General features: G+C 49.2%; 1 protein-coding gene across 2 annotated transcripts in view; it reads right to left on the minus strand.

Annotated features, from left to right (window-relative positions):
* The window catches only part of AFF4 (ALF transcription elongation factor 4), a 45,514-nt gene extending 23,932 nt beyond the window's left edge, over positions 1–21,582 (minus strand). For both annotated transcript variants that reach the window (XM_082771300.1, XM_082771299.1), the window contains exons 1-5: positions 21,246–21,582; positions 7,539–7,665; positions 6,176–6,967; positions 4,785–4,829; positions 3,728–3,814 (exon numbers count right to left, since the gene is read on the minus strand). In XM_082771300.1, the coding sequence (XP_082627426.1) occupies positions 3,728–3,814; positions 4,785–4,829; positions 6,176–6,967; positions 7,539–7,661 (1,047 nt within the window). In that variant the 5' untranslated portion in view covers positions 7,662–7,665; positions 21,246–21,582. The remainder of the gene's footprint in view (positions 1–3,727; positions 3,815–4,784; positions 4,830–6,175; positions 6,968–7,538; positions 7,666–21,245) is intronic.
* Between the last annotated feature and the right edge of the window lie 2,240 nt (positions 21,583–23,822).

The raw sequence follows: 23,822 nt of genomic DNA on the forward strand, positions 1-23,822 counted from the left end.
CCCAAAGTGAAAAGAGAAGACGAACTGGAAGAAAGTGTTGTGACTTCAACAGAAAGCAAAGCTCTACCTCCTTCAAAACAAAAACAGATTTTTATCTTTGACACAAGTTCACGGAGTGCAAGCGTGACTCCCCAATTTCCTTTGCCTACTGTTAACTTAGACAGGACTGATAAAACTCAAGTCAAAAAAGAAGTAAAGACCATATCGTAATCAAAATACCACATCTACAGATACAGAGCATCTGTGCTGGGGTGAGCACAAGACGAGGAACTGGCACCCGTTCTCACCAGTATACGTAGCACAAATTCTGCAGAAACCCCTAACTGCTCGCGTCAGTCAACTTCCTATTTCTAAGGCACAGTGCAATATTTCAGTTAAGTGCACTTTAACGAGGAGTTATGCTTAAACACACAACTTTTTCCAAACACCTCACCACCTATTCCATCATTGGATACATTATTTCTTTAAGAAACTCAGAAATTAATTAATAAATAAGAATATACACTTTCAACCATGAGGTTACCTATGACACTATCTTCTAAAGGTCTACTTCAAAAAGGAATTAAAAATATCTTAAAGGAAGGAAACCTCTTTCACAGAATACCACTGAGGTTAGGCAGTGACGACACTTAACAGGAAATAAAATTGCTGCTTGTAGTTTGCCACAAGAACTGCAATGAGAAAAACCACCTGGTAGCTGCTGGGAACAGCAGTGGGGTACCGAATCGGGCTGTGAGCAGCCTGTGGGGAGTGGGACCCGTTCCCACATAATGTCTGAAAACTCAGGTCAGATCTCATTTTTATTTCTCAGAAGAAAGTTTCTGTTTGAGAAAGGATCGACACACCTGCCCGCTGGCCATTACGATCACTTCAGCACAGGGCAGGCGCCGAAGAAGGCTGGAGACAGAACCCACCTCTCCAGGGATGTCTCCAGGTCACCGCACGGGCACGCAGGCACAAAACCTGGCAAGGATGCTTGCTTTGAGATGAAAAGCTCCCACCCTCTAACAAACAGCTGGATTTTTGAATATATTTTACAAACACACCAGTACTTCCTGCTTTGGAGATTTTGACTGTGAGCCCATGGCTTTAAAAAACAAACAAACAAAAAAACCCTTACATAGGATAAAATTATAGAGTGTTAGGTCACCAGATAACGTTTTTACCAAGAGTCAGGAATCAGTTTCTTTTCATAGTATCCATAAAACTTTCCCTGACCTATTTTCATGAAGTTTTATCTTCTGATTCAAAGACTTTCTGATATTAGGTATATTTATAATAATGCAGACAGGCCCCAGTCAGTGGTTTGAGTCCCTGCAACCTACTCACTATCCGCACACAGGAGAAGCGATCTTATCCCAACAGCCTCACAAATAAAACCAACCAGTCCACTAAAAGAAGCCCTATTTTATGTGCGCAGGCAAAACATGCCAGGCTTCTGCACACAAAAGGAACGCTGTGAAATACTGCAGCATATCACTTGTAAATAAATAGAGTATTAAAGAGAACGAGCTTTTCTAGAGCAGCACTGCTTGATTAAAGTAAATCACTGCTTTGTTTTGTTTTCTGAGTTCTTCTCTGGGTCCAGGCAGCACAAGCCTACGGCTCACTGGCTTGCTGGAATTCTGCGAAGTTCCTGCTGCCAAGAATGACAGAGGGGAGAAGGCAGAGGAAATTACAGACTTTGGATACGGAGAGAGAATTTGACAGAGTTCCATGGTTAAGATGTGCAGCCACAAAATAAAAAAGCTGGCAAAAAGTCGAAAGAGTCAGAGCAGCCATAAATGGAATTTTTTTTTGCAAACTGGGTGAAGAAACACAATCCAGGTTGATAGATTCAAAAGAAGAAGAAAACACCAAACACACAACCACCCTTTTTTGTTCAAGCATCAACAAGGCTGTGCAACCTTACGTAGTTTCTCTGGATGTGGCAAAGGCCTACAGATCTCTGCACAGCTTCTTTCTCCCCACACTGAGTCAGATGCACGGAGACAAAAACACGACAGGACAGGGTGATGACAACAGGACTGTCTGTAGCTCCAAGACATCTAGCCAGTAGGAGAAACAGAACTGTTTAACCTTTCATCAGTCTGTGGGAGTTTGTGCACTTACAGAGGCTGGAACTTTTGACCAAGAAATAATCGTGAGCTATAGCTAGAGCCTTTTGGAAAACTGTACTCATTCAGTGCTCATCTGGGTAAATCACCTAGATTAAACCTTTTGCCCACACTGAGGAAACTATTACAGGTGCTCACAAGAAAACATTTTCTTATGACCAACTAGTCAAAAAGAGAACACACTTCTTTTCCAACTAGATTGTTAGAAAGAGTAATCCATTGTGCTTGTTTCGTGTATTAGAGCTCCTTTACTTGGATTTTCAAACACATGCAAACTCCAAAACATCTTCATGTTAAGAGAAACGGGGCTAGAAAGTTGATGTCCAAGCATTCATGGAACAAGACAATCTGTTTAGACAGATTTCATTTAGAAATCTCAGGGAAAAAATCTTAAAACACATTTCACTGAACTGTTTTGGGGAGTAATTTGGATCAAGCAGGAAACTGATAGCAGCAACTGGTCCTCTAGCACAGCAGCCTGGTCAGAAAAGGTGTAGTCTTCATGATTATTAAGGTAACTTTTAAAAGATGACCAGCATAATTTCTGCAATCTGAAATTATGCCAAACTAGGGACAGAGTACCTCAACCTGTTTCAGATGTATGTTGAGCCTTGAGAAACATTGTATTCTTAACTTAAATCTTTTTCTGCTAATCAATAGGTACGAAGTCCTGAACGAGTCAGCTATCATAAGCTGAACTGTACTTGCTGAAGTTGCTCCCCAAACTCTACCCTGCCTACCTACAGCTTCCAAGACACTTCAGATTACAGAGCTGCAGTTCAAGGCAAACAATCACTTCTGCCAATTTGCCTTAAAGCACTGCAGCTGGGAGTGCAAGAGCCAGCCCGAGGGGAAAGGAGCAAACAGCCAAGAGCAAAAAGGTAGGAGAATGCAAGCTCCTTCCTCAGAGGTGTCGGCTCAAGCAGGTCTCTTGGCAACATGCCCTATGCTGTCAGCAGCAGCAAAAAGCAACTGATTTCTCTTTCCAATTAATAATTTAAATGCTTCAGTAGTTATTAAGTACATGGTAAGCTAATAAGGCGTATTTCTGGGCAAGTAATCTCAAAACTTCTTGAGCAAAAGGTCTCATTTAAAAACTTTTTTTCCTTTGTAATTGGAAATGTAAGATCTAACAGAACTACAACTGGACTTCAAAATTATGAGGAAAAATCAGTTTATGCAGAAAAATATGTTTGAATTTCTTAACATTTATCAGTCTCCACTGCTTGCTTGACGAGGTAAACAATGCTTGCTTCTGCACAAAGTGCTGCAAAGTATTTCCCTAACAGGGAAGAGGCTCAGTGGCGTTTTAAAGCTTCAGGAGTACCCTGAAGAAGGTTTGAATTTATGAAAAAGAATTTAATATAAAAATGAAAGCTTATACATGTCTTCGCAGACATTGAAGAGTGCTTTATGCATGTAAACCAGAGGATAAACAATGACATTTTTCATAAGAACGACAATGTTATTGTGAAGCAAGATAAAGAGTTGCACAGCACTGAAACAAACACAGAAGAATACAGAATTGAATTTAAAAGAGTTCCAAAATGCTAATCTTTAATAGGAGCTACTTTTTTAAACTGCATTCGGTATTTAACTACAGCACTGACCTTTGTTGGAAAAGGAAATTTTGACGGTTCAGTTTTGCACGGAGTATGAATAGCAGTCAGTGGAGGAGGCCAAGAATGGGACATCTCCTGTACCAAAACAAAAAAGACAAGCTATTAACAAAACAAAAGCAGAGCAAAGATTTCAAGTTAAAATCCTGATTCAAATGGTAAACCTCTCAATTTTCAGTTCATTGTTCACGCTTCAATGAGCTTTATATTCAAATCTTAATTCCCCAAATGTGTAACGAAGATTTTGCACATAAACCTAAATCTTAAATTGCTACTCATGAAAATAAATAGACATGCCAACAAAACAAGCAGAAAGGAACAAATCAATAAAACTGGTTGGCCTGAACATAAACTGAAGTAGAAGCCAGCGTCTGATCACTTCAGCCTGTGAAGAGCACATGTAAGATAAAGGGGTAGAAAGAAAAATCCTGGGAAGGGAAATCTATAAAATTTGAGGAAAAAGAGGTGAAAATCAATACCTGAAGCTGGAAAGAAAGCATCTTGTATTCATTCAGAGCATCTCCAAGGACCATGGAGTACTGAAGGTCAGAGGAAATACGCTATGGAAATGCTCATGGGGCAATGATACCTTTGTGACAGCAGACATATGAACAGGAGGTCACGTGAGGGGTAAAAAGGCTTGAGAAAATAATGCAGGTAGAGGAGAAGGGAAGGGTCTGCTGTTGGGTAGCTACAAATAATTATACTCTAAAAAGGTATTGGAAGGTAATGACTGTATTTAGGTGGAAGAAATGGCTAAATACTGGTTAGATTAGCGGGGATGGGGCTCGAAGGAAAGGAATGCCATGAGGCTATCCAGGAGATGATGTGTGCACCCTGCAGTGCACAGTGCCCAGCTCACGCACAGCTCTGCCTCCAGTTTTCCCCAGTCTACCCGCTTCAGAGGATTATTTGAAGAGCCCTCCTGTAACAACTTGCAGTCAAGCCAATTTAAAAGGAACTAATCAACTGGAGAGTATTTTCCACCTCCTTAGTAATGTTTTGTATCTTCAACAAATAACTTATGAAAAAAAAGCAGAGAACTTACTTTTAGAATTTCATCCACACAGCTCACATCACCAGATGCTGATGCCTACAAATCAAAACTCAAGATTAACATCTCCTAAAGCAGATTTTCTTTAAAAGATACCAGGAGTTTGAAGCAGTTAAGAATAAACTTCAATCCTTATCATAATTCATACAGAGTCTATATAGATACCAACAGACCTCATTAATTCTTTTCAACAATATTAATTTTAATATCAGATAGCTTCAAATTTTTATGGGATGAGTCACATCCAGTTATGAAAAGCGAATACACCGGATCTATAAAACTGCCACAATAATCTCTTAGTTTTCACTTGACGGTTAAAAGTGATCTTAGGCAGTCGGGGATATTAAAAACTTCTGGAAAGAGGGGAAAAAAGAATCATGGCTTTCAATCTTTCCCTGGAAGAAGCCACTGCATAATATCTGAACTCAAATGCATGACAATGAATACACAGTAATGACAAACTGCTTTACAAAGTAAAACAGAGCACAGCACGAAACTAGAAACAGCAATAATTATGAAACTATGAATCTACTGCATTTGGGACGCTACAACAGGAAGAAAGCAGAATGACTACACATCTCACTGCATTAACACCACCGTGTCAAGTCTTTCAAAAGGTGGAAATAATTTTTCGACTTTCCTTATCTGTTTCCTGAATCTTAATCTGCTATTTATTGAAATCCCAGGAACAAACGTTTTTTTTCTTGCTACTGGCACTTACACAGTTCATATGAAATGCACGGCCATTTTGTTATTAAGAAAGGCCCTCTTCTTGCAAGTGAGCTGCAGTCAAGGTCTGTGCCTTACCAATTCCAGGATTATTAAACTATTAAAAGTTGTTAATCCAATAGTATTCTGTATTCAGCATACCTGAGCAAAGTTCTGAACCTTTTTCACTTTGGTGTGCTTTGGGGTTAGCTGATGTTCCCTAGGTGAAGGTATAATAATCACATCTAGAAATTACTACAAGCTCCAAAACAAAACCTGATATGCTCAGATAGCATCACCTGACTAAGGCAACACGGCTCCCAGCAAAGACAATATATGGATACAGGCTTGTCAAAAGACTTGTGAATATCCTACTATTTTACTGACTTTTGACTTCAGAAGTACTCCAGGAAAATTAGCCTGTCTGGGTTAGCTAAGCCTTTCTCAGAATGTCTCATAGGCTGTGTTTAATGAAAATCACAGTATCCACATGGAAGAATTTCATGTTTTCCATTTAAAATACAGGTCTTCACCAGGAGAGATGTTTTATTTAACAAAAAAACAGCATTCACTATAAACTGCATCTTAGTTACGTAGATTGGGATTTTAAAGAAGCTGGAAAATCCCAGCCCAAAGGGACTATCATTTAAGAACCCAGTAAATAGGTAGGAACTTACATCGAGTGGTTGAGAAGGTATTTTCAGCTTGGTTAGATGTGCTTTGCTGCTGGGCTTCAGCTCATTCACACTGCTGCTGTGAGTCTGGCTACTGTAGTGTTCAGAAGATAACTTTGGTTCCATGGATTCCTGCCCATCCATCGGCCTTACATAGGCAGTGGGTTTCTGTAACATTGAATTGGACTTGGACATTAGTGAGGGTGGAAAAGACTGATTAGAGTGTTGTCCACTTGAAAATGAGGGTACGCGGGAGGGAGAGTCCCAGTTGGCATCTGGATCCCGGGGAGATTTTGACCGTTGATGTTCTTTGCTGTGATGATCACCTCCATGAGATCTCGAATGGCTGGAGCTCAACGAAGAAACAGCAGGTGGTTTTCCAGGGCTGGAAGAACGGGATTTGGAGTGTTCTGATCCATGCTGGCTTTTTTTGCGGCTGCTGCTGCTACTGTATGAGTCACGGTCATGCCTCTGGCCACTACTGCTAGTGTTATTGCCACTGCCGCGCTGACTGCTGTGCCCGCTCTGTAAACCCGAGGACCGTTTCTGAGATTGCGAGGAAGTGCTAGGTGCTGGTCCTACAGGAGTCCATTTGCTACTCTGATGTGAACTAGTATTATGTCTCTGGTCACCAAAGAAACTTTGGTTTGATTTCTCATCTGTTGCTGATGGTACGGTTGGTTTGGGAATTCCAACGAGCTTCTGTTGCGATCGATCTCCTAGAAGATCCTCCATTTCGTCATAATTACCGAGCATGCTCTGAATGCGACTAGACAATTTGTCTTCTTTGCTGGTCTGTGAAAATCATTAGAAAAAATGCAAAATTCAGTGTTAAGAGTCACAACTTCGCTTTCAGTGAATTGACTTGACAACTAGTGCAGCTGATCTACATTTCAAGGCTAGGATCGTGGCTAGCACCTCGATCGTTTTGCCAAGGTTTCCTAGTCCCAGGCTTGCTTTTCAAGCAGTAATTTAACCCCCTAGAGCATACAGAAAAGATGTGCTTAGGCAGCACTGAGTCATTTTTGTATTTGAAAACTAGAAGGCTTTTGTTTTCAGTTTCAAAATCTTTGATCTTTAATTTTTATTTTTATTTTTTAGAAAATAATGACAAAGTCCCTACTGGCATAGAAGGTAAGGAAAAGGAACAAAACACTCTGCAATACTTTACACTTATTTCTACAGCTTACAAAAGAAATCCGAATGAACTTTGTTACTTTTACTGATGCCCAATCAATATTTATCTTCTAAAAAAAACAAAGCTGCTGTTAAAATCTAGACAACCAATAGAGGTTTTAGTCCTCTAATAATAATTGCACAGAACTGCCACAAAAAAAATGAGTTTGTGAAAATGGCATAAACTCACAACTTTGTACGGTTCCGCAAAGAGAGGAGAGTTAGGTGGAAAGGCTTCTTCACCCTGTTGAATTTCTTGATTTCGCCTTTCCCTTTCTTTCATACGCAGCACATTCCGGTCTTCACGGTTCATGTTGCTACAAAAAAAACATAATTTCCTGATCACAGAAGGAAATGAGGAAGGAGGAAGGCAGGCGCAGTGAGCCCCAGTACCCGTTCTGCCAAACGAGAGAGCTCAGTTAAGAACCCGCTGCTGACAGCAGCTCCTCACAACTGAAGAGATGTTTTTGTCCAGTTTAAAGAGCCTTGCATTTAGAACAGCTGTAACCCACAATTTACAGCTACCTTCTGTGCCTAACTGGGAGAGTTTATGCAGGAAAACTAAAAGTAAAATAAAAATAAAGCACAAAGTCCTCAGGCAAATAACTGTTTCTAACTATTGCACCTGTTTGAAGCATTTAGCTGTTCCAGCCCACCCCGTCCATCTCCCAGTCATTCCTACAATTCCCTTTCTCCTCAACATCCCCCAAGCCTTCTGCAATTCCCTTCTCTTCCCCCGCCCCCGTTCAGTGCCTGAATCGGGCTGTGGTTTGCTTTCAGCTCTGCCCCAAGGCACCTTTCTGGGCATTCCCCAACATCCTCTGACCTCCAGCTTTGATGTTTCCAGGCCTACCTTCCTCCCTCCCTCCTAAAAGACCTTTCTAGCCAAAGCAGTCATTTCCGTGAAGTTCTGTCAGTGCCGCACTTCTGCCCTAGGCCACACGATCTGCGCCTACTGCAAAAATGCAGACTAGAAAGCTGGCAAGCTCCCCTCCTGCCCATCCTCCTTGGAGGTTTGCTCTTGCTGTTTGAGTTAACAGCAATACGCCAAGTTGTAGCAACACGACGAGAAAATACTGTCAGCTTTGTGCTTGATAAAGCATCGGGACCCACAGGAATCAACAAAATCAGATGACCGATGAGGTCTCCCCGGTTTTGTGAGCGTAATTCTTTATGTTAAGAGAGCTATAAAAGCACCCTACTGGTGTGCCAAAAGCACGGTTGGTGCTTCCAGAGAAGAAATGCCTATTCTTCCACATAAATAAGCTGCAGTCTAAAATGAAGAAGTCATCTACTTTGAAAGTCACTGTTAAAAATAATAGGAAGCTGTCTAGAAACAACAAAGTTTGCTACAGCACTGATTTGAAAGCTGTGTAAAAGCAGCTAGCCCATCCTAGGAAGCCTTCTACCTATCACTCGGTTGTCTGTTTAACATTATTCTTTTCACCTTAATAACATTTTAGCCTTTCATGGCAATTTCTTACTCATTTGGCTTCATTCTGCCTGCTGCTCTGCTGCAATAAAACCTACAGGGACGCCACAGCCAGAACCCCCAGCCTGAGCTTACACACTCAGTGCTTTTCCAGGCGCTGGATTTGTTGCACTTCCCTGGAATATTTGCGTTGTAAACAAGGTAAAAACATTAGCATAATCCAGCTCAGTGCTGATACCAAGCCTGTGGATATGACTGTTTTTAACACAGATGTGAAAATTATTTTTCCCCCCATTATGCTAAACTCAGCCCAACTCCTGGAGGTGGGAGCACACCGCAGGCCTCAGGGCACTGCCGCCAGCAAACTGCCTCAGCACTTGCCCATGCACAGCAAAACGCAAATTCCTTCTGAAGGATGGAGGTCTAGGAAGCTTGTTCTTCTTCAGATTTCTTACATGTGCAGGATTTAAACAGAAACAAATACCAGATTTAACTATACTGATCAGGTGAGGCCGATTTTCAATTTCACACCTACATTTTACAAACAGAGGGTTAAATTTTAACATAAAGCTCTTCACTGGCTTTCAGAGAGCCGAGCACCCTCCCAGAAGTGTATGGACATACTGCAGCTCGTTGGGCTGGGGAAGTCGAGCTCTGGCACTTGGTACAACGCTGCCGCACAGAAGGGACCCGAAGGCAGCCACCTCTTGGAGCGAAGCAGGCAGGCTGGCTCTGTGCGCCAGGTCAACGCAAAATCAGGCTTTGGAAATATCAAAGCAGCTCAGGGCGCTTCTTACCACTCCTCCCTACCCCTCTGCAGTACGTAGCAAGTGGCAAATGTCCCCACAGGCACTCGCTGTGGCTGTACAGGGAGCGCGCTGGGGTTTTCTTTTTGTTTTGCTGGGGAAGGAAGGGAGTGGAATTGATCATTTGGATCGCATTCAAACGAGACTTCTTTATCTACTCTTCTGCATCTCTGCAGGATATTTTAAGCACCAACAGCGTGTACTACGCTATTAAAATCACATGGGCATTAAACATGCAAATAAATGAAGCCAGTGCTGGTTGGCGCGGCGGGCTCTGAGCTCGGCGTGTCCGGCAGCTTCCCAGCCACACGCACCCCGTGCACAGCACCGAGCATGAGACAAGGTGTGCCTGCTCAACCCGGACTGCTAGCAGCAAAGGCACTTGCAGGAGGAACTTTTCAGATGCTTGTGTCTCGTCCAGCTTTAGGGCCCCCGGAGAACCCCTCGGAGGAGCTAGGCCAGGCTAAGGGAGACAGCCAGGCCTCAGTGGATCCTCAGAGCGTGTTCACAGCACCCTGACCCCTCTGAGACAGCCTCATCTACCTCAAGGGCCTCTTTCTGTCTGAATTGCTTTGAGAAGCAGGAGAGATCCCACAGGTGGCTCAGGCAGCACGGGCTAGCTGGCTGCGAGGAAACACCAGCGTTGTTTGACAGCATTTGGCCTTGAATGATAAAGGGGCTGTGGGGGGAACGCAGCACGCAGGCCCCAGCAGCCGGGCAGGGCACACCCGGCTCACACCCTGCGCTGGAAATGCTGCCCCTAGGAAGGAGCAGTATATAAGGAATGAGGTATCTGCACACACACACACAGTCCCCAAGTGCTACTCTGACAGTTTAATCCAAATGCACTCACAGAAGAGTTGGTAAAGAAAGAAGTCACAAACAAAACCAAGCCCAGCCACCAAACCCTGCCCCACAGCAGCAAAACGAAGCACGCCGAGGCACAAAGCAGCAACGCGCTCTGGTGTGGCCACTAACGACTGAAAGCTTCCCAAATAAAAGTGATTTAGAGCTTTCTGTTTTATGGTAAAGAAAAAGAATAGTGCAGAAAAATTAAACATTTCTTACAAGAACAATAGAGCTTTGCACAAAATTGTACAAGCTCCAGGTAAGTTTAAGGATAATCACGGTGCTGCACATACAGCAGCAGTAACACAGGTATCCAGGTTGGCTTCGTACGGCTTTGTGACACTAAAATAAGCAGCAAAACCAAAAAGGAGTTTACAGAGAATTTAAATAATAGTCATGTGTCAATAAATAAATAAAATAAAAAGCTTTCAGAAGAGCGCAGCGTCCCTCTCGCCTCCAACCCCACGGCTGGAGTTCCCCTCGAGGCTCTGCCTCGGGAGGGCGTTTGGTTTGGGATGGCTCCGGCTGCAGGCGTTACCTGCTCCCCGAGAGGAGAGGGCGGCTCTGCCAGAAGTGCTCAGCAACTCTAACTCGGCATCAGTCAGCCCGAGGCGAGGCACACTCACACTGCAGCGGTGCTGATGTGTCCTGAGCATGAGAAAGGGTGAGCCATCACCTCACCTGGGTGTTTTGGGGAAAGCCAAGGGTTTGGGTGGTTTGTTTCTTGAAAATACAACCCTGTTTCTAGCAGAGAAATCCCTTCTTCTAAGGTTTCATGAGGAGGTCTCTTCTTTTGGTCATCTGGTACAGCTATGATTGTACTGAGAGTATAAAACTAATACAAACCCCAGATTTCCCCAGAAATTCCACCCTGTCCTTCACGTGGGGCATTCCCTCTGCACACTCCCCAGCGAGCTGCTAACGCACAGCCGGAGAACACCACCTCTGTACGCACCGTAAGGGTGGCAGAGCTTTTAAAAACAAAACAAAAAAAAGTTGCCCTAGGCGAGGTTAATGTTTGATGAGAGCCACCAGAGGGAAGAGCTCGGTGTTTGCCACGGGGCCCTTCCCCTTCCCGGCCAGCCCTGCGGCTGCAGAACCCCCCCAAAGCACCCGATTTAATTTCATCGGCTGGATTCCTCCCTTGGGCCCCTGGCCTTGCAGTGGGACTGACGAGGCTCTGCACGCTCACGTAAGACCCATTTTATGAGAGGAGCTGAGTGAGAGCTGGGCACAGCGTTCACCACACCAAGACCCAGCACGCAGACACAAGGCTTCTGTTTTAATTCAGGTAAATGCAGCTCCCAGAAACTGAATTTTACAACCCAAATTAAGGAGGACACTTGGAACTTCTGCAGCTGCGTTTCAGCTGGTCTAAAACAAGTTTGAAGTCCTTTTCCTAAACATACTGCTAAAATAGCTTTAAACCGATTCTGACCAAGAAGAATTTGCTGTTATTTACTCAAGGGTTAACAGACCCCACACCACCCTCCTTTAAACCATCACAGTTACTTTGTGCAACAGCATTACAGGGTAGTGAAAGCGCCCAGGCCCCCTCACCTCTCCTTCCCTGGATTAACCTTACCCAGCCCTCGGTTTTATTTTGTGTCACTACCAAGGGCAAGCTCTAAAAATAAAGCAATGACTGCAGCTCGCTCTTGGTTCTGCAAGGAACCGCGCCGCACAGCCGGGCTCTTGTGCAAGGCTGGCAGCTCCAGAGCTGTTGGAAGAAATCCTCCCTGAGTCCTCTGGAGAGAAACGAAAGAAAAACACAGACCTGAAGCTATCGGTTTTGTTTTTCTTTTCGCTAACCACTTAGGGGCAGGAAGACATCAGCTGCCCGGCCCTCTGAAACAAAGTTCCCAGCTTCCTTTTTCTTCCCAGCCAGGGGAGTGCTCCCAGGCCTGCAGCACCAGCCCCTTTGTGCTGTCCCTACAGAGGGAAACCCAGGCAATGCAGCAGCGTGCCCAGCTCTCCCCGGGGATGGGAACAGCAGAGAAATGGCTTCAAGCAGAAAAAACAGAGCCACAACACAACCGGGAGCATGAAGGCACCGACCCCGCGGAGGAATGGCCCAGCCAGGGGGACCCTACTGACCCCAGAGGGAAGGGGGATGCCCAGACTGCAATATGAGGCTGGGATCTACCAAAATCATCCCTTTCTGACCCACGCTGCAGGGTGAGGCGCTGGAGCAGCGCAGAGCTTCCCCGTGTGCTCCTTCCTGCCCGCACAGGCTCCACGAAGCGCACCGCGATGCTGCTCCCAGCAGCCACTTTAATCGGGCAGACTCGCTACCTGAATTCCTGTGCCTGCATGTTCTCCTGCTCCAGCTTTGAAGCCGAGACAATTGGCGTTTAAATTTTATTAAGCAATAGTTCTTCAGACAGCCAGCGTTAATCTGCCTGTTATAGTTCTGACTTCCTCACGTTAATTTACTGTCTTCAAGGCCTCATTACACGGGAGCGTTACGAACTCTGCAGCATTATGCCTCAGAAGGGACTGGCTTTGCAGAAATCCCGTGATAAAAACACCCCGTCCAGGCCCTGAAACAATACCCAGTGTTCTCACGAAGCCCCACCTGAAGGACAAAAGGGAAAACTCACGTTTGCCTGAAGGTTCCCGTCCTCAGCTGCAGACCAAGCAGGAAAGCAGAAGTTTATCACACGGTGCCCAGGTTTAACAGCCGCTTCCTCCAGCCCTGCTGAAAGCTCACCTGGCTGCTTCCTCACTACGCATTTATCTCCAGCCTCTCATCGCAGCCAAGGCCCAAGCCCCTTGCTGCACACCAGGCTGACACACATCGGGTTCTCAGACCGTAAATTCAGGCACTGAATAAACCAGGGGGGGCTCTGTAACTGCCCCAGCAGCTGGGCACACGGCCGTACACCCACCAACACCCCTGCTCCTGCCCTCGCTGCTTCGAGCACGGCACCAGGGGCAGGCAGGAGGCACTGGGGCTGCAGCACGGCCCTGCCGGCCCCTGAGCTGTGTGGGGTCAAAACACAGCCTGGGGGACAGGGTTATTTGGGAACGTGGATGAGCCTAAACACTCCCCAGCCTCTAGAGCAGCTATAACAGCATGAGAGAGTGGGAATAAGCAACTTCTTTAATAAAAATAAAGAGCAAAGAGCATGACTGCCCGCGTTTCTCACCCCCGGTGCCACGCAACTTCCCCACGTCAGACCCAACACGTTGCAGAAATGCAGGCAGAGCCCCTCGGGGCGTGGTGCGGGGCCACAGGGCACAACCAGGTGAATTCCTGAGAGCACAACCGAACAGGGCATGGAGAAGCACCAGCAGTCACCTGAGCTGAGGTGTCGGCACGCACCGGGACAGCCCAGCTGGGCGCCAACGGCCGCCGCCAGCCGTTAGGGAGCTCCTGGGCTGCCTCGTGCTTCCCAAGATGATGAGAGAGGTTGCTGGCTGAACTTTGGTAAAACCCACCGGAGAACAGCCGAGATTTACAGCCAAAGAACAAAAAAACTGAAGCCAACAGGAAGGGACCAGAGCTACCGTCAACACGGACGGAAAGTTCTAACCGTGTGTCCAGCCCGCTAAACGCCCCGGGTATTTCACAACCCCTGTGAGCACGTCATTGAGAAAACCACCAAATTCAATGGGACAGAGACACTTTGTGTCGTGCAGAGACGGGTGGCAGAAGATACCTGGATGATTTTGTCCTACCCGGCCTCAGAACTTCGCTTTGCAGGTGGCACAGGCCAGGCGTGTGCCAGCTGCTTGTGAGCGGCCGCTCGCGGCGCGTTCAGCTGTGGATAAAGGAGCTGGCAAAGGGCACCCCAGGCGAGCAGAACAGCACGCGTGATTTCACAGCAGGGAGACCGGATGGATCTTGCCGCCAGAAAAAGAAGTTAAACTTTTTCTAGTACAAAATAAAGGGAAGACACAAGCAGCCTTGCAACACTCACGCCAAAATTCAGTTGAATTTCCAAACCCTCACTGCAACAGCCCGTGCGGGGCCTTCAGCTGCGTTCACTCGTTACGGAGCTTCCACACGATGATGCTCCAGCTGACAGACAGACAGACGGACAGGCAGACAGACAGACAGACGAGCTTCCAGGTGCTGCAGGAACACGGCAGGACGGCCGCTGCCTCTTTCAGAAGCGCCCAAGGATGCGGCGGACAAAGCAGCTCCCCTGAGCAGCTCCGTCCTGCGCGGGCGCCTGGCCCAGAAGGCAGACCCGTCACTGTGCCTGGGAATTAACCCAATTCCATTTCCCACTCCAAAGCAGCACAGTGCAAGCTAAGAGCAATTTTTAACGTGTGAGTTATTTACTTACACACCATAGTTCCTGAACTATTCGTTGTGTAACACGTTAAATGCGCCACGCGCTGTGTCCACGCTTGGTGCGAGCTCACCCCCTTACGCCAGCCGCAAGGCTCAAGTTTTGTAGTTCTCTTGACAAGAAACCGAAATTAAAACGTTCTCATTTCACCCACCTTTAGCTTTTCAGTCAGTGAAAGCACTCTAACATCCCTCCACATAACCAAGGCCATGCAAGTGCCTGGAGCCAGCCGGGGGTGCCGAGGGCGCCGTGAGAGCACCCTGCAATGCCCACTTGGTGTGGGTCGTGCCCTGTGTGGCCATAAGAGATGCAACTGACTTCTTAAACCACAAAACCGATCAGAGGAAATCAGAGAAAAACGAAGCCAGAAAGTCCTCTTTTAGGAGCTTACAAGCAACGAACAAATTGAAGCCGAAGCCTGCTTGCTCAAGCCCCTCCTGGTACAAGGTTTCTGCTACTCACTGGCTCAGGATGTGTCCCAGCACAAACTCCTCGCTTCTCTTTCCCCCTCATTAAATATAATTGGTGCAGATCTTTCAGCAGAAGTAATCGTTGCTCCAGGAAAACCTTTTCACTGCAGCCTTCTGCAGGCTCACAGCTTTCCCCGGGCCAGAGGAAGGTTTCGGTGCGAGGCCAACACCTCCCCGCTCAGCACGGCGGGGCCAGCCCCTGGCACAGCAGCCACAGCTCCACACGAAGGTCCCGCTGTAAATCTCCAAAAAAGCAACCAAGAGAAAAAAAGGTACCACTGCCGGGCCTCCCCCCACCCACACGTACACCAAGAACTGGCTCCACGCAAACAGAACCGTCAGAAGCCTTTCCCCACGCGGGACCACCCAGCGCACCAAAAAAAAAGATGTAAGACAGCAAAAACCTTACCCGCCGTATCTCATCCTGTCCGATCTTCATGCTCGGAGGCCCCGAGGTCAGGAGAATAAAGCTGCCTTTGTAAAATCAAAGCTTTCTCAAGCAGGGCAGCTTCCATCGAGCTGCTATTTTTATTTACGCCGAAACACGTCCCGCTGGCTGCCGGGCACTGCCAGGCGCTCCTCCTGCAGGGCCCCCGGCCCCGCTCCGTGTGTGACACCCTGGGAGCCCCGTGGTAACCAACACGGGCACCATTTCTCACAGCTGGACTTTGACCACGCAATTTTTAAATTATCGTTAAATAAGAAAGTGATTACGCTAATAGAAGCGGAGGCCTGGTAAATGAGATAATCAGTTGGGTTTGTTTTTTTTCAGAAAACGATGGTTTACACTCCTCTGCCCACGAACACACTCAGCGTTACACAGAAACCGCTCTGAGGTGGCTTTTTGGGTTGGATTCTGCCCTCCCCCGTAGCAAAGTACTGTTAGCTGCTCCTAGCCAAACTATCCCGAGTGAAGCAGGCTCTTATCTCCTCATCCCACTTGCTTTAATGATTTATGCACATCAAAGCCTGATCAGAGCCATTTAAGCACTTCCAGCACTGAAAGCTCTTTAACGTCCCTGTAAATTAAATTAAAGATAGAAACAAACCCAGAGGTGTGTGTGACCGTACCCAGGTGCTCCCTGGGTTTTATCAGCTGTTGAGCTTTACGGGAAGCTCAGGATGGGTGGCGAGCGGGGAAGCAGCTTCAGTGTTCTGGAGCAGATTTGGGTTAAAATGTCGAAGATTGGTGTGCACCTGCTGCACCTCGCTGGGACGGCAGGAGCAGAGTCAGCGCTCAGCACCGAAGCGGGCAGGTTTGAGAGCCAAAGCCAGCACGGGAAGCATCTGACAGGCAGCAATTTGACTCTTACCGGGGTGGAAGTTTAGAATCTGAGCTCTAGAACCTGAGCAGAATTTTACAGACCACAGAACTTTAGAATCTGAGCAAGTTTCAACAATTCCTCCTGTCCGAAGGGTGCTTTTTACCTGGTCGCTGGGTAGAAACACCGCGTTCCCAGCGCTTGCTTCTGAAAATTAAACACACTGCCATGCCCTGGACAGCCTCATCTGAGGAGCAAAGCGAGCGCTGGGAGATGTGGCTGAGAGGAAGAGGAGCAGCACAGCACCACGGGACGCCCCACAGCACGTCCCTGCTGCTTCCCAAGGGTCCTGAAGATGGGAAATCCCCCAGGGGGGTCCCAGGGAAGGCAGGGCAGCAGGAGCAGGGGACCAGCAGTGGCTGCTTGGGTGAGGAGGGAGGGCAGGGGCTGCTGTGGGAGCAGGCTGCCAAGGAAAGGAGTGCGCAGGGCTTGCTGTGACAGGGTGCCAGAAGGGCTCACCCATCACAAGGCTGGTGGTGGCCACCACCACTCACACACCAAACAATGCCCGACGATGTACAAATTGCAGTGAGATACCGAGCGTTTACGGCTGCTGCCAGGAGCCCACACGGCTGCAGTGCACCAGGACCTGGGTGCCTGCTCCTTTCAGCGCCATATAGAGTAAAAGCTTTGAAAGCACAAAGCCTGTGATCTGCTTCGGTGTAACGCACGGCCTCTGACATTGCCCAGCCCCGAGAGCTTCAGGGGGGCACCCACAGCTCGGAGCTGCCTCCCGGCCCTCCGCTGAAAGGCCAAACCCAACAGCAGAGGGAAGTTTCAAGCCCAGCCTAAAGGACACCCATTTGAAAGCCACTTTTGGGAACTGCAGACAGTGGGGGAAACATCAGCCCTTTATGGGAAAAGAAACACAGCACTAACGTTTAAGAGCAGCACTGTTCCAGCTGGTTGTCTAAGTCTGGCCTTTCTGCCCCCATCATGGTAGTGGAAATAGCAAGAGATTGCTCTTAGGTTGCAGAGAGCTGCCAGCAGGGAGGGGTGGGGAAGGAAACTGTCCTGAGCAACGTGATCAGCACAGGCCCGTGATGTTCGTAAAACTGACTCTTAACTAAACTTTTAATCATAAATCATGGACAAGCACCGCATTCAAGTTATCCGTAACTGTCTATTATCAGTAACTATAAAAGAAAACTGAACTTCAGCGAACAGCTGGCAACAAACGGGGCTCAGGAGCTGCCCGGGAGGTGCTGCTGGGGCTGGGGACGGTGCCTCAGCAGAGCCGTGCGGGCAAACTGTTCCTAATGAGCTGTCAACAGAAGAAAATGAGTTCAGGACTTCAGGGCAAGAACTTCCCTTATTCAGTGTCTGTGCAGCACCCGGCACAATGAGGTGGTTTTTTTCTCCTGTTGGTACCTGGTGCTGCTGCCAGTTCATAAACCGGGTTTTACGTTCATCAGCAAGAACAATTAACGACTCAAGTGAGAGCAAGAGCCACGACAACTTGAAGAACCACACGGCGCTTGGGAAGAAAACAGAGCTCGCTGTGTTAGGGAAAAGGGAGATCTGGAACACAAAGCTGGAGAAAGAAACTTGGAAAGCAGCAGAGATCTGAGAGCCTGGGGAGATGGCAGACAGCAAGCGAGGCACGAGCGCGAGGCGAGCGGCATTACAGCCAGAGGGGAGGCTGGGATTCCGGGCTGCACGTACGAGGCTGGCACAAAACCAGGGAAGGAAGCCCCGCGCCGCGGCTAAGTGCTCTGCGAGGCACCTCCACGGGCACAGCCTCACATTCCCATCTCGGAGAGCAGCAGCACAACTGCCAGGCGTGGGAAATGGCAACGGCTCCATGCAGGTATACGTTACAGAGCTAGAGAGAGCACAAATCCAGGTTACCACAGGAGGAAACTACAAAGCATAAGCACAGGACTCCTCTAACATCGCAGGCTGACTAAGCTCAAGAGAAAAGCTTTATGGCAGGAAGGAGCATGAGCCCCTGCAGCCGTATTTCCTGAGCGGCAGAAGCCCTAACATCTCACAAGGCTAAAGTCATCTCGTCAATCTGCAGCAGCTGCAGAAAGGATCCGTCCCGCAAGAGGAGAGTCACTGCGAGAGAAGTCCTTTCCTCTTTCCTTTAGCAATCCCACCTACCCACTCATTACTTTCTCATTTGAACAGAGCTAGCGGTATTTTGCCTACCCCTAGCAGTGCTCTACTGAAATGTGGTTTCTTAAAGCTTCCTGACCCACTTCCAAACGCTCCCTCTCACGCTGCGGCCTCTCCACCTCCCCACAGCGTGGAGCTTCCCTGCTGTAGCGAGGACGACACCAGCATCAGCTCCTCCGTGGCACAAACTCCACGAGAGACACTGAAAACGAACGACACGGGGGGACAGACGGCCTCGGGTTCATTTCTCCACTCCTGCTGAAGGGAACTGTGACACTACAGCAACACGAGCAAAAAAGAGTGCCTGTAGAACAAACCACAGGTGAGTAACGCTCTGAAATTATGTGGCTGGCAACAATTACTGCAGCAGAGAAGGAACCTCACAGCCACTGAAATCCCGACTCCGTGCCTACCTCCTCAGACAGGGAGGCCCCACGCAGGGCTCTGCCCCGCCAACTTTCTCCCCGCTCTACAACACGGCTCTGCCGACAAAGGCGGCCTCCTTCAGCTTCCAGTTCTCTGCCCACGGCTCCCAAAAGCTGCCCGTGGAAGCTGCTCACTTCGTGCCTCAGCTCTCAGCAGCCAGCCCCAGGGATCACCCGCTGCTGTGCCTGCCCTCAACACCGCCGCCTCCCATCATCTGGAGCAAAGATTAACAGGAGCAACGATTCAAAAAACCTCTCCAAACAAGAGGAGGAGCAGGAAGCACAAGAGCAGAGGCACCTGACGCAGCTGTGAGCAGTTCTGGCAACTCTCGTGACACACAAAGCGAGGGGGAGGAGGGGGCCGAGTCCCCGTGTGCCTGCAGCCCCGTCCCGCAGCCGGGGAGGCCAGCGTGGAAAACAAAGTGCAGCCCAACATCCCTGCCAGCAGCTGGGAGCCAGGGGAGAAAGGAGGAACTAAGGCACGCCTGCCAACTTACTATCTGCTGCCTGCGAGGTCAGGACAGATTTCTGCTGCAAGTATTTATTTACAAAGGCCGAACAATGCAAACTGAGCCGCGTTTGCAGATAAAAAAAAAAAAAAAAAAAAAAATGTGGCATCCCTTCATTAAATAGTTGGGAAATAACCACGCACAAACACATTCCAGCTCACAAAAATGGCAACCTGGAAACCCAAGGAACGTTTCACTGAAGTTTTATCAAGTTGCGATCATTATAGCTAGAAGAATGCAAAACACACCTCTTCTCTGGGGGGTTGCTGCGTGGCTTCCTGCACAAAACTGGGAAAAAAACCCACCCGGGGCGTTCAGTCTCCCTCTCACAACGTTTGAGAGGGAGGAGAAATGCCAGAAATGAGAACTGGGAAGACGTTTAAAGAAAATATTAGGGACCTGAACCCACTCTTGAAACAAGAGCTGAAATCCACCATGTTCTTTGACAACTGAGAGCACTGCTCAGCACTGGAGAAGTCACCCTCACAGAAAGCCACACAAGCACTGCACAGCACAGAAATGACCCCGATACGGTAAGAAAGCCGAGGTACTAACGATGCCCAATGGCAAAATTTTCTCTCCTGGTATCAATGAGCAAGAACTCCCCGATTTTCACCACGAGCCACTGTACAACTCACATCTAACGCCCTGCACGGCCCCTCCAGGACTGGTGCTGTTCGTACCAAGCCCTGCTGGGCCAGAAGGCGCAGCAGCGTGCGGAGGGTTTAATGATGTTTCTCTCATTAGAGCAGATACGAAATGCCACTCCTTCCAATCACTTGACTAGACCCTATTTCACAACAACGCCCTGGGCTGCCAGGCGCCCCGCTTCAGAGGAGCATTGGGGAGTTTTCAAGAAGTGCAAGCAGCCAGCAACGCTCTCGTGAGAAGGCCGGCACTGGAAGAGCCGGCAGCAAGGTGAGAACCCCAGGCAGACACTTGAGCAGGAGAAGTTAATTTCAAAGCCTGCCGGCGCTGAGTAAAGTGCCTACCCCGCTCACGGGGAGCCGAGTGGGAGGCCTGGCTGCCATCACGGGGAGCACTTCAAGCCGTCAGGGGCCGCGTTTGGCTGAGGGGGTGCTCACGGAGCAGGGCCCCAGCTGCTTGCGGGCACCACAGGGAGCGGGGCCGGGGCTGAGGCACAGCCACAGGCGCTCGGCTTCCCCCTGAAAGGCAGCCACGGCGCGAGGCCCCTCTGGAAGAGGCAGCGGCTGCGAGCAGCGGTGCCTGCCTGCACCCAGCACTTCTCTGCCTGCCTGCCCAACGCAGCGCCCGCAGCTCAGCACCGCTCGTGCTGGGGCCGGTGCTTCCCATAACACCCCCGGAGGCTGTGCCCGCACCCACCCCCCCCCCCCAATCCCTCCTTGGAGCGGCCCCAGCCCGGTCCCAGCGCCCTGTGGGTGTGTGGGGGGGGCAGGAACAAAGCGCTGCCCGCCGCCGGCTGCCGGGGCCCAAACCCGAGGGGGCAGCGCCGGCCCCGGCAGCATCCCCGGCACCGTCCGGGCCCAAGGCCTCCCGGTAGGGCCGCGGCCCACAAGGGTGGGGGGGGGGCGGCGGCCGGGAAGGGGCCTCCGGGGCCTGGTCCGGGCCGGGGCCGGGCTCCTCCCTCGCCCCCCCCGCCCTCCCCCCGGTGCCCGGTTGCCCCCCCCCGGGTCTCACCTCCGCGGGGCGCTCCGCCGGGCCCGGGCTGGGTCGTGGTGCCGCCGGGGGGCAGGGCAGGGCCCGGCCGGGATGGGTGAGGGGTGGGGGGGGGGGGAGCAGGGCCCGAGGCCTGCGGCGGGGGGCGCCTCACAGGCGGGCGGCGGCGGTGCTGGCGGTGCTGTCGGCGGCTCCCCGGGGCTCCCGGCGCTCCATGGCGGGGCCGGGGCCGGGCTGGCGGCGAGGAGGGCGAGGGGAGCTCGGGCTGGGGCTGGGCCGGCGACGTCGGGCGGCGCTGGGCGGCCCCGGGCGGGCTGGGCCCTGCCTGGCCCCTGCCCCGCTGCGCTCCGCCCGTGCGGCCGGGCCGCGCCTCCTCCCGCAGCCGGGCCCCAGCGCTCCCGGCAGCCCCCGCGCCGGCGCCGCTCACGTGACCGCGCGACGTCACGCGTCATGCGTCACGGGGAGGGGAGGGGGTGGGGGGGGTGGGGGGGGGGAGGTGTCCCGCGCCTCAGGGGTGAGGGGAGGGGGTCGGGGCCCGCGCTGGAAAAATAAATGTGAAGTAAAATGTAACTAAACGCGCACAAGTGTTGGAGTTTAGTAGAAAGCAGCACCTGTAGCCCTGCCCACACTGCCCGCGCTGACGGGCCGCAGCGCGGCTCTGCTTTGGGCCCACACAAAAAATAAACGATTTAAAGTGTTTTAATGGGCTGCTAACTCCAAAGGGGGGTTCGACACTAAAATATTACCGACTTCTCTACAAAATATGGCCAAATGGGAACAATCCTGCCCGACAGTAAAAGCAATTACAAGTTCCCACTTCACAGGGGTAGAGGAGGCAGAGGCCCTGAGAACACAGCACCGTACTGCAAATAGACAGAAAATAATAAAAATACCCTATACATTCCTGTAAGGTTTCCACAGTGTTTTCAAAATGATGTTCTGCCAGTGACATTTTTGGTACCTTGCTTCTCCAAGCTGATATCCTGCATTATGGTTTGTATTATTCCTAACACCCCCCCTACACACAGACAATTTTTACACATCTTGAACAAAATTAGGCTGTGAAGATCTGCCTCCGACACAACTGATGTCTCTGTGTCTGGTTAAAGGCACGGCTCGGGTAAATATAACTTCATAAAGCAAATTAAACCCATGGGGTTCAGGTATGCTGAATCATTTCTTTATAGAGCAAATCCATTTGATAGCAGAATTCCTATTTATTAAGGACACTTCCCCCCCCCCCCCCAATAAAAAACTAAATAAAATCCATCAATCCATGAAAGACTTTTTAATGCAACTTCACTGAGGGCACCCAAAAGCCTGTCTCTGGCTGACCGATGTTCGATTCAGTAGAGGCCTGGATCAGGTTGTCCTGTCCCTCCCTCCTTTTGCTCTCCCCTGGGTTAGCAGCGTTTCTCCTTGAAATGCAATGCCTTTTCCCGAGGCTATTTTTCTACAAGACTGCATCAATTGCTTCACTTCAATTAGCAATGGCAGCTTTGCTTGGAAGAGGAAAGATTAAATTGAGCCTGTTCCAAGCTACACAGGTTTCGTGTAAATATACACGCTTGGTAAATAACAATTCCAAGGGGGGGTTGTTTGTTTTTGTTTGCTTTTAATTATTGGCTTTTTGTAGGTAACCTAGAGCTTTAGAAGACAGTAATCAAAGAAATCACCTTTCCCATTGAAAAAAATGGAATCAAAGCACCTTATAATGAGGTATCAGGACACGATCTAGTAAAAGATGAGTGGTGAGGCTCTTGACAGGCTGGCGGGCTTTACTCTGTAAAATAAGAATATACAGAGATAAACAGAAAGGGCAAGTCACAAAAAAATCAAACATACCGTACTTAAAAGTAAACATTAAAACAACGTGAGCAGAGACAGCCTTACGGCTGGTCTCAGACTTAATGGCAGGCAACGTCAGACACGCAGCGAGAACAGTGAGCCATCTCTGAGTCTCTGCTCATGAGCCAACAGTGGACCAGAAACTAAATTAATGACTTCTTGATACTATCTGCAATTATGTTACCTTGTCCTACCTCCCACTGATGGAACCTGACATGCACAAGTGTTTCCTTTTGTCTCTATGAACGGACACAATTTGTCTGACTATGGGCACTAAATGTAAACAGAAGCAGGAAGAGGCCGCCCCCGAACAGAGTGACTTGCTTTGCTATCAGTAGTTGTCTGACAATCTTCAGTTTTTCTTTTTTGGCAGAAACATTTTAAAGGGCAGCAGTAGTAACACTTCTGTGTGGAGCAATGCACATCTGACAAAGCAATCTACGCACAAACACCAGCAGCATTAAAGAAACCAACGTACAGCATGGTCATAACAGCATGGCAAGGACTGTTCAGACTCAATTCCTTGTCCTCTCCCTTCGAAACAACTGCCCTCCCTCATGACAACCCCCTTCGCATCCACGCTGCTGCTCAGCTCAACATCAACCAAAACAAAAGCCTTTTTTCTTCGTAGCACATCATCTTCACGCAGATGGGCTCCACACCCCTCTTCCTGCAGTCCCCTACAGCCTGGCTGTGCCCTTACAATGGAAGCTGGGGCTGCAAACTTCCAAACTCACCTGCTTCAGTCGC

This window comes from Aythya marila (genome assembly GCF_965140915.1).
Source record: "Aythya marila genome assembly, chromosome: 14".
Classification (NCBI taxonomy): Eukaryota; Metazoa; Chordata; class Aves; order Anseriformes; family Anatidae; genus Aythya; species Aythya marila.